This window comes from Xyrauchen texanus, chromosome 9 (genome assembly GCF_025860055.1).
Source record: "Xyrauchen texanus isolate HMW12.3.18 chromosome 9, RBS_HiC_50CHRs, whole genome shotgun sequence".
NCBI classification, from domain to species: Eukaryota; Metazoa; Chordata; class Actinopteri; order Cypriniformes; family Catostomidae; genus Xyrauchen; species Xyrauchen texanus.
In genome coordinates this window covers 20312691-20323688 of record NC_068284.1, presented here as the reverse complement: position 1 = coordinate 20323688, position 10998 = coordinate 20312691, and the positions used below count along the sequence as shown (strand labels likewise).

The 10998-nt window shown below is 37.1% G+C and overlaps 1 protein-coding gene across 2 annotated transcripts; it reads right to left on the bottom strand.

The window, feature by feature from the left end:
• Window positions 1–311: 311 nt before the first annotated feature.
• olfml2bb (olfactomedin-like 2Bb) lies at window positions 312–7303 on the bottom strand. 2 transcript variants are annotated; one of them, XM_052134395.1, is made up of 8 exons: window positions 6899–7303; window positions 6156–6422; window positions 5859–5966; window positions 5304–5465; window positions 3125–3317; window positions 2140–2610; window positions 1309–1485; window positions 312–1218 (listed from the first exon to the last, which is right to left on the bottom strand). In XM_052134395.1, exons 1-8 carry the CDS (start codon window positions 7046–7048, stop codon window positions 620–622), a joined length of 2127 nt encoding a protein of 708 aa, XP_051990355.1. In that variant the 5' UTR covers window positions 7049–7303; the 3' UTR covers window positions 312–619. The 2 variants fall into 2 exon arrangements, with proteins under 2 accessions (XP_051990355.1, XP_051990356.1); XM_052134396.1 differs by having other exon boundaries at window positions 2140–2607.
• Window positions 7304–10998: the final 3695 nt, after the last annotated feature.

The following is a 10998-nucleotide window of genomic DNA, read 5'->3' as shown; positions in this document are numbered from 1 at the left end:
AATCTAGATTAGGTACTATAAAGAACATTTATAATAACTATTACTATTGCTTTCCATAAGCATTTACTTCATGTGTTTTTAATCTCATACAATGTGCTTTGTAATAGTGATTATCTGTTTGTCAAATCCTAAAGGTGCAATCAAGCTCAGAGGCCTTTCCTTTTCTCATCCAGATATTCCAATCTCAGTGGAGAGAGGTATAGAAGTGGAGTGATTTGCTCTGACAACATACAGATGTATCTTCAAGAACTTGACATTTAGACAAAATAAATGACAATTGAAAGCCTACAGGGCTAATCACAAGTTCAGAAGTACAAGTTTATTTTAAATTACATTATATACAACTTACAGTACATATACATTTCAAGTAAGCAGTGAGAACCTTGTCATGAATAGCTTAATTATATTTTTCAACCCCCTTCAAGACATCTACTGAAAAACAACAAAAAGACATGCAACCGACAATGAATGACAAAAAAAAGAAGGCATATTGAAATGTACATACAAATATTTGTCATGTCGACTGATCTACAACCCACTTAGACACAAACATTTAGCTTTTTTTATACAAAAAGTGCTGCACGCAGTACCATAATTAAATGCTCAGTTTAAATAATTGTTAATAAGCAAATATTACATTATAGGTCACTTGATGGCCATTGTCCCATGCATAAAGCATATGGTCCTTAGGGTTGTAGTCGATTTGTGTTGTGTAGGTGTAGTTGTTTATAAAAGGGAGGCGGGGGATCATTTGGGTATGTGTATGGGTGTCAAACGCATAAGAAATATTGGCATGTGTGCGCTCGAAGCTGTCAACTGCATACAGAACACCACAGATAACAAAGCAATTTCCGTAATAGCTCCTCCTCAAGCCAGTCCTCCAGCTCTTCTCTTTCTGCAAGTCAAATGGGCGTAGCTTGCTCAGGATAATCACTTCCTGGTGAAACCCCTCTTCATCCAGAGCTGGGTACACCAACCATAACCCGTTCTCGTCTACACCAAAGTCGACGTCTGAACTCCCTCCCCAACTCCAGGGGGTCCCCTCCTCCTCTAGTACTGCGTCATGAAGGGTGGTCCAGGCGGCTACATACCGGAGACGAAGATCAAATCTGATTATATCACGAGAAAAGGCTCGGTTGTAGAAGAAAGAGCCGCTGTAGACAACATGGCCAGTGCCAATCCAGTTGTAAGGGAGTTTGTAAGAGTTGCTAAACTGCCCTGTGCGAAAAGAAAGAAAAATGTCAGGTGTGCTTGGAAAGACAGTACACAAGCCAAATATGGCAGTTTCTTTTATAAAGTAAGATGTACCCTGCTTAAAGGTGTCCATATCACGAAATTCCAGAAGATTGTTCCCATAGTAGTTGTCTGTAACATAAATTAATTTCCCATTGCCTTTTGGGTCCTTCATCCAAGCACCTTCATTTTTGCCATATGTGTTATGTGTAACAGGATCTGCAATGCTTGCTAGGGTGTCTTTGCAGATCCCTGTTATTAACAACACCAGAGGGGAAGAATCAACATATCAGAGGTCATACCAAAATGTATCTGGAATCAAGCTTTCATTAGTTTTCATTGATATTTGTACTTAACATTTAAAAGTACACTTTCGTACGTTTGGGTGAACAGTGAAGCTGACAATATAACATTTTTGTAAGTATGTCCAGTTTTATAAAAACCTACAGAACAGAACGTTTTGGAACCTTTACAAGGATACTGCTGTAGGTGAAAGATTTCAATACTTGTAGGCACAATCCCATTGTGGGACTTTCATTTAATCAGTGAATGATAAGAAACTTTGCCAGACAAAAACTTTTTAATGGCATATATTGTTATTAATGGCATCCAGATGGGACTAATTAAACTATAACTATTTCCACCCTTTGCATGGCTGAATTTAATTATCTTCAAATCCCAACAAGTTTAAGTGAAACACCATTGATTTTACAGTGTAAAATTAACACATGTTCCACTTGTTCCTAATTTGTGTGCATGCTCTCGCAATTGTTCCGAAAATTCCTATTCTTTGAACCCCAAAGGTTTCATAAACAAGTCTCCAAAGTTGTCCAAAAGTAAAATCTTTCACATTGTAGATGCTGTCTGTGTAAGTCACATATTAATGAAGTGATCACATTAGCTTACCATGCTCTTTGGAGATTTTTGAAGGTTGTGTGCTTGTTTCAGTGGTGGCTTCATCCCAGCGAAGACGTTTTGACTTTTTTGTGGGTGTCGTGACACTGGCCAGCTGTTTTGGCACTATAAGGGGAGTTGCAAAGTTTGCTGTATTGGTACTTGGTGGCATTGTAATAGCTGAAGACATTGAGGTCGGCAGGATTGCCCTTGTTGTGATTGAAAATGTATTTGGCTTCTTGTCTTTTGTAGTCTCTCCTTCAGTTTGCTTTGTCCTGTTTGCAGTAGTAGAGTCTCCATCTGGAGAATCATCTGATTGGTGGAGCTTCTGGAGGTTTATGTCCACTGTGGGAGATTGGGTCACTGCCACAGTGGTTCCAGGTCTTATAACAGGTTTAGGCAGCTTTTGCTCATGGAGCTGGTCCTCAACTATTACAAATACAGAGCCATCACCACTCAGAACCTCATGTGCTGCTGTGGCTACTATTGAGAGAATGAACACAAAAGGCTAAGTTTATCTTCAGCCTACTCTAGTTGGTAAAACTGCACATTTGGTCTGAAAATGCTGTGGACTATGGATAAATGCTTATCAACGCTTAGCTATTTCAGTGACACTGAACTACATCTAAAGGTTTTTCCACACTGAGCACAAACTTTCATATTTCCCTAAAAACAAATACCTGCTGTTGCTCTTTCTCGGTTTTTCTGCAATTCTTTATAACTTTGATATTGTGTACATAAAAGCTGCAATTATATAAAAATGCGATTTTGTGTCCCAATGTCACAACATACACCCTACAGTGCATCTCCAAAAAGCTCATTTTGAAAGCAATTGTGGGGAGGTGTTTTTTGAATTAATTACTTAATTAATCTGACTACATTACGTTACACCATCAAAAGTCATTTTTAAGAGTAAGGTCAAGTTGAAACAGAACCGTTTTTTAAAAAAATTTTTTTTACAGTGTATTCAAATAAAGATGTGCTGTGAGAGACTCACTGTGCTCTTCCCCCTCAGAATCCTCCATTGTATGGACACCTTTGTAGAAGGTCATGCCTCTGATGGTCATGCCATTGGAACCTGCTTTGTTCTTCACAGTTTTATGCGGCTCCTCCTGAATCTCAGATTTGCTTCTCTTCAGCACAGGCTTGCTGGGGGTCTGACTTCCAATGAACTTCTCCTCATATTTCCTCTGGTCAAGAATAAATATAGGTAAAATATCAGTTGAAATATTACTTTCACAGATGTATGTGATTAATCTGATCACTGCACCAAATAAGCAGCATTATGGATCTTTCCAGGCCTCCCACTTTGTGGCCGCATACATCTCTAGCTCCATGAGATGAGGGGGAATTTGTGGTATATTAATGACTTGAACATACTGTGGGAAAGTTCTATGCCTTTGATCGTGTATTTCTCTACTGAGATGTCTTCCATGCTGACTGGAACATTACATTAGACTGATGTTTTCCACAGTGTAGGGTTTGGTAGGACTATGGCAGTACTCTTTGCATGTACATTTTTTTTCATGATGTTTAGTCTTGGTTGTGTGTGTGAACTTTGCAGCCATTGTGGGCCCCAAAAAGTATTTTGACACTTAAGCCACACTTAAAAAATTTATGAACGTCTTTGCGTTATGTAAAAAATTAGCAAACCTTATGATATTTATAAAAAATAATAGTAATAATATATATATATATATATATACACACACAACACAAGGAAATCAAGCAAAGGATTTCACAAAATAATCCATAGTTATAGTTATAGGAATTTCCTGTGATCAGTACAAGTTAATCTCAATCGACATTTGTGGCATAATGCTGATTACCACAATACAATTATTTAGACTTGCACATTTTCTTTAAAACAAATGCAACAACAACAAAAAAATCTAGGTTACAGTGAGGCAATTACAATAGAAGTGATTGGGGCCAATTTTGGAGGATTTAAAGGTAGAAAGGTGAAGCATATACACTCACAGAGTATATTATTAGGAAAACCTGTACAACTACATATTCATATGACTATCTAATCAGCCAATTGTGTCGTGGCAGTGCAATACATAAAATCCAAAATTTACTCAGAATGGTGCCAAAAACAAAAATCATTCAGTGAGTGGAAACGCCTCATTGATGAGAGAGATCAATGGAGAATGGCCAGGAAGGCTACAGTAACTCAGATAACCACTCTGCACAACTGTAGTGAGCAGAAAAACATCTCAGAATGCACAACACCTTGAACCTTGAGGCAGATGGGCAACAACAGCAGAAGACCACTTCAGGCACTTTATTAAGTGCTCAGTGAGTGTAATTTTATAAAGCACTTACATGCATTGATGTAAAATTAGGGCGGCTGTAGCTCAGGTGGTAGAGTGGGTTGTCCACTGATCGTAGGGTTTTACAGCCCACATGACTCCACATGCCGAAATGTCCTTGGGCAAGACACTGAACCCCAAGTTGCTCCCAATGGCAGGTTAGCGTCTTGCATAGCACCTCTGCCATCATTGGTAGGTGAATATGTGTGTGAATGAGATGCAGTGTAAAGCGCTTTGAATACAGCTAAGGTTCAAAAGGCTCTATATAAGTGCAGACCATTTACCATGTAACTTTACATAAAAAAGATTAGTAATCATTTTATCACAACTTAAATCATGTTAACAGGCATATTGTTTATGTCTTGTGGATATACTTTTGAAACAATGAGAATTTTAACATGGATTGGCCCCATTCACTTCCATTGTAAGTGCCTCACTGTAACCCAGATTTGTGCTTTTTTTTAAAGAAACAGAGGGACAAGTCAAAATAAATTTTGGGGTAATCAAGATTATGCCACATGCTGTCGATTGAGTTTAAATTGTATTGAACCCAGAATATCTTCTTGGGCATTTGTGAGGGGAACTGACTTTATACATCCACTAAAAATCACCTTGGCTTGGAAAAGTGAAGTTAGTTCTGAGAAAATCTCTAACATAATTTGATTGCAGATGCCACTTTGTTTGATATTTGATGTTATATAATGCAATATAATTCATACATTAATAAGTGTAACTTAAGTGTCCAAATAGTTTTGCAGTGGACTTTTTTTGTGAAGTGAGCCTAATATGAGCCTAATAAGCCATTTCTAATATATTATTCATAGTGTGTTCTCCTTTAAATGCGTTTTGATGTAGCTGTACCTCGGTGTGAGCAAAAGCAGCTGCCAATTTCTTCTGCAGTGAGGACTCCTGTACATTGTGACGGTTCTTTTTCTCTTGTCGATAGTGGGAGCGAGGTCCCTTCCCCTGAGATTTTTCACCTTTCAAACTCATTCTCTCCTTTGTTTGGTTCCCAGAAAACGACTGTAGGGGCAATTTAAACAATATAAAGATCCAAGAATGGCAGTTCTACCCAACAACCTGAATTGAATTTCCCCTTTGTCCGATGGCAGCATACTGTATGAGTGTAGACCATGATTTCTGTGCTATGGTAATGTAGAATAATGCATAGGAAATAACATTGTTGTTTTAATTGAGACAGACATGTTTAATCTAAATAGTTAATGTACCATGGCTGGTAAAAGAAGCTGAAGTGTACTGTTTTTTACTGGTAACAGGTCATGTATTGACTCAAATGCAGATCACAGCACTGGGTCATTCTGAATCTGGATCAATGTCTGAATCAGAACCTAATTTTTGTTTTGTTTTTTGGATTTGCTATGAATTAATACTGAGTGAAAACACTATTGCACTCACCTTCTCTATATTTTCCACCCGCGCTAGAAGTTTTGTTGTGACGGAGTGAAGCTTTAACAGGTCCATCCCGTAGAATGTTCCCTCGAGCAGGTCCATTATGGTTGAGAGCTGAAAGATCAGTCAAATAACTGACAAATAGAACCTCTAGCTGATTGAACTGCAATGGGATTTTACTCAAAACGTTTATAGAAAATGTCTTAATTCATTTGAGCTGCATAATATAATTGATCTCTAATATCAGCTAATTTATAGCATATAGCAATAGTTTGCTCATGTGCTCTGATTCAAACCATTTACCTTGACATCATCCTGCCCCGCCTCTTGCAGCTTCTTAAACCTGAAATCTCCTTCACAGGGGTTCAGGGCAGAGGGCGGAGCGATGCAGGCACATTTCTTGCAGTTGGGTCCTGCAGTGACTGTCTCCACTGTGTAGAAATCCTCGGCTTTGGCACTGCCCTCCTCAATCCTCTTGCATGCACTCCTACTCAGAGGCTTTACTACACACTTACAGCGGCAGTCTGACCCCTCAGATAGTGTCTTTACTTTGTCATAGTCACCAATGAGCTGTAGGACAGAATAGATGGGTGGAAGGATGACCAGCAAAACAAACACTAACTCATTTTGCTGAACAATTATTTATTTTATTTTTTTTTTTAAGTGTTTCCGTCAATATTAGGATGAGTAATAGTTAAATGTCTGAATTAAATTAAATAATATGTATAATTTAAATAGCCACCATAATAAAAGGATTTTAAATGTTTTAAATATTGTTTGTGCACATATTCTGCTTTGTTTAAATTCAACTAAATATATATATATATATATATTTATTTAATAATTGAACATGTATTGCTAGTTATTTATATGCATATATTACAATAGTTAAATATTTATTTATAATTGTAATATTAATTTATTTAATAATTAAGCATTTACAATAATAATTACTGCAATAATTATAATAATAATAATGATTTGATTTGCCATCACAGGTTCAGTTTTACATTGTTTTTAAACATAGATAACCAAAGAAAAGTTACCTGTGTTAAGATGTTTTCTTGATTGTCCATTTCATCTTCTAGGGTTGCACGGTTGTCTATATTGTCAGAAGTCTGTTGGTCCATCACATTTGCCCGTGCTAAACAAAATATGCCACAGCAGGCAATGAAAAACAGCCTCAATAATCCCATTATGCAAATTCCTCAGACAACAATTTTGTAAGATGCTTAGGTGCAACAAAACTTTGTTGCAATTATTCTTTATTTGGCTAGGCTATGCTGTCCTCCTATATGTTAATCAATAGTCCATTATTTTTTAAGAGTTAAAAGATGTCCCTGATGATGTAAAAGCCCTGAATTATAGCAGTGTTTTATGGTTTCTACAGACAGAAAAGGGGTCTGAAGTTTCTAGGAAAGCTGCTGATAAATGGATATTTGAAAGGTTTGCTGTATGAGCAGAAGTCAGTGGGGAGGAACCTAAACCACAGTTTGAAGACAAGGAGGAGTTCTACAATTAGATAAATGACCAAAACCCACAACTTTTACTTCTCACACACACACACACACACACACACACACACACACGCACGCACGCACGCACGCACGCCCACACACACACAGAAAATAAATACAAACAATTAACATTTAACCATTAACGTGTTCATATTCACAGTATTATTTATATATTAATCTATGGAAAATATTACATATATAACATAATTATGAGATAATCCTTTAAAGGTCTGTGATAAATGCATCAATTGTTTATGAGGCAAAACACATTTATTGTTGCAAGACAACTGCTGAATGAAACGTACATCCACCACTGATGTAGAACATTTACGCCATCTACAGCAATTGAGAAGTAATTGCAAGTTTCCACCAAATAAGCGGGAAAATGTGCTCTTTGAAGGCTATGTGCGACATCTACCTGGGAAACTATTATATAACACTTCTTTAAACGTGTGACCATTTGTTGTTCTGAAGTAATGGGTGACATGTCAGTAAATTGCAAAAGTCAAAACTGCCAAAAATATCCCAGATGCTTTCACCCGATGTAAGGTCACTTCATGATCTCACATCATTAAGCCTACAGTTTATTCAACATTTATGTAGGCTATGTTTTATAATGGTATTTTTTAGCAGAACCCTTCTTTCCAAAGTGACTTGATGAAATGTATAGGCTGTAATTTATTTGTTATGACTACCTGAGCAGGCAGATTAGATACAATACAAATGTCAGGAAGAAGGCAATGAATGATTCTTTATGAAATTTACATTTCATAAACACTTCATATTGGGGAGACCAGGGCTAGTTGTCACAAGAGCTTTGTCTCAGTAAACCTAAGGTATTTTAATCAAAAGTCAAATTACTTAAATGCTTGTTTTCTCTATGGCAGAGGTTTTGTATTGATTTCAAACACATATGTGACGAGGAGGAGGGTGGGGCTGGGCCATTAGGATGGACGCCTGGCGCTGAGCAGTTAATTATCTGTAAATAATCTTTAACATGATTTTTATTTCATTAAACATTTTGAATGTACTTAGCTACAAATGTTGATAGGATAATTTTAAAATTATGATTTAAAATACATTTTATGGCATTTTTTAAGCAAACATTTTCTAAATGGGGGCCCCGGATTGGTCGGTTACTTGGGGCCTCAGAAATCGTAACCATTCACTTGCATTGTATAGACCTACAGAGCTGAAATTTTCTTGTAAAAATATTTGGTTGTGTTCAGCAGAAGAAAGAAAGTCATACACATCGGGGATGACATCCCTTTAAATTGACTTAAAATGTTTAGTGGGGTAAAAAGTGCAACTAGCCCCAGTTTCCCCTATTTTTCGTTTTGTAGACAGTAGTTCAATCCTAGATGGTTGGATTTGTAAAGAAATACACAGTCCCTTCTCATTTGATGGGCTAGGCTTTAAGTATAATTTTTTTAAATTCTGTTTCTATTTAAAAGCATGCCACATATTTACTCCTGATAGCATACAGATTATTGCAAAGGAATGCATGTACTGTATAAATGCTAGTTCAATTAATATAACTGTCAAAATTTCAATCAGAATGATGATAGTCATGCATTTTAGGGATGAACAGATAGCTATTTGTGCTTAGTAATGTTTGATCATTACCTTTTCAATATTTTTTTGTGAGAATATCCTTATATCAGTGTCTGTAGGAGAAAGATCCCTTTAGTTTAGCTGCTCCATGTACACAAAGGTCTATTGTGTAGGTACAATGCCCTTCAGCAGTGTGAACCAACACTGAAGCTGTTCTTGACATTGACACACAACAACAAGTATTCTGTCATAGTTCTTTAATCAAAACCCATACTTTTCATCACAGGTGTCTATTGTTTCATACATCAAGTATCTGCAACAGCCTGGCAATGTTCCAGTGTGAAATTCTCATCCTATGTATGTGAATGATGGACATGAAAACACACGCACGCATACATGCGCAGGGTTGTTTAATGTCAAATATTATGCCATAATTTATAAACTATATTGCTTTGATATTCTGTTTTATTATAATACAAAACATTTATTGAAATTAATAACAACATAATGGAAGTTGTGGTTTGGTTATTCAGCTGTCATTATTCAAGTGGAATGCATAGACAGGGAAACCAGTGGTAGAACATAGAGCCCTTTGGTGGGGTGTCTGAGCACAAGAACAAAGTTGCATTTTTTTTAAAGTTACATGTACATTTAGGAATACACTTAGTTGCAAAAATGGGATTTTCCTCTTACTTTTTGAGTCTTTTAGCTGCTGTTTACTTGAAATATGTAACTTCAAAAGTAGTTCAAATGTATCTACCTATTGAGACATTAATGAAATCTCCCAAATAACAATTGATGTTATTTGGCAGATTCTTTTATCCAAAGTGACTTCCAGGATATGTAAATTATATTCACAGAGCACTTTATTATGAACACTATGGTCCTAATTAAGTGCCTGACGTGGTCTTTCGCTGTTGTAGCCCATCTGCCTCAAGGTTCGACATGTGCATTCTGAGATGCTGTTCTGCTCACAGAGTGGTTATCTGAGTTACTGTAGCCTTTCTGTCAGCTCAAACCAGTCTGGCCATTCTCTGTTGACCTCTCTAATCAACAAGGCGTTTTCACAGAACTGCCACTCACCGGATGTTTTTTGTTTTTGGCACCATTCTGAGTAAACCCTCGAGACTGTTGTGTGTGAAAATCCCAGGAAATAAGCAGTAACAGAAATACTCAAACCAGCCCGTCTGGCACCAACAATCATGCCACAGTTTTTTCCCCCATTCTGATGGTTGATGTGAATATTAACTGAAGCTCCTGACCCATATCTGCATGATTTCATGCAATGCACTGCTGCCACACGATTGGCTGATTAGATAATCGCAAGAATAAGTAGATGTACAAGTGTTCCTTATAATGTGCTCAGTGAGTGTATAGGTGTGTCTCAATCAGCACCCTATTTCAGTAGTCAGGGCACAGATCAGATCGCAAAATTGCTCTAGTGCACTGAAAAGTTTGCTTCCTAACAAATCCAACAATGCACTGTAAAAAAACAGAGAGCATTGTTGCTCACTATGTTCCCTTACCGGAAATACTGTCATGTCTTCTTTCTTTGGAGTGGTGGTGGCATAGTGGACTAAACTGGTAATCAGAAGGTCGCTGGTTCGATCCCCACGGCCACCACCATTGTGTCCTTGAGCAAGACACTTAATCTAGGTTGCTCCGGGGGATTGTCCCTGTAATAAGTGCACTGTAAGTCGCTTTGGATAAAAGCGTCTGCCAAATGCATAAATGTAAATGTATGTCTTAAGTCTGATGAGCACAATGTAAAACTATTAAGTCCAAGCCATCATTTATCTTTAAAAGAGATGTCTTTCATTCATGAAAGTTAAACAATCTTTTAAATATTTGAGTTGTTAAAAGAAGGTTTAAAATACACTCCTATATATTTGTATTTCTTTAATTATGCAATTTATTTGTTATAATAACATTGTACCTTTGAAAATCTTCAAATGAAGGATAGTGTAATTTATACAGCGGTGGTGCTGATTAATAACAGCTGCTCTTGAATGCGCGAGCTCGTTATCGTGTTGCGGGTGATTCAGTGTTCAGTGGATGAACAACCTTCCCAGTGC

What these genes read in the sequence shown, in the direction of transcription:
- olfml2bb (XM_052134395.1), bottom strand. Translation starts at nt 7,048, where the DNA reads ATGGGATTATTGAGGCTGTTTTTCATTGCCTGCTGTGGCATATTTTGT. An exon ending in AAGAAAACATCTTAACACAG is followed by an intron (nt 6,423 to 6,898) that starts GTAACTTTTCTT and finishes TCTGTCCTACAG; the next exon opens with CTCATTGGTGACTATGACAA. An exon ending in TTCTGAGGGGGAAGAGCACA is followed by an intron (nt 2,611 to 3,124) that starts GTGAGTCTCTCA and finishes TTCTCTCAATAG; the next exon opens with TAGCCACAGCAGCACATGAG.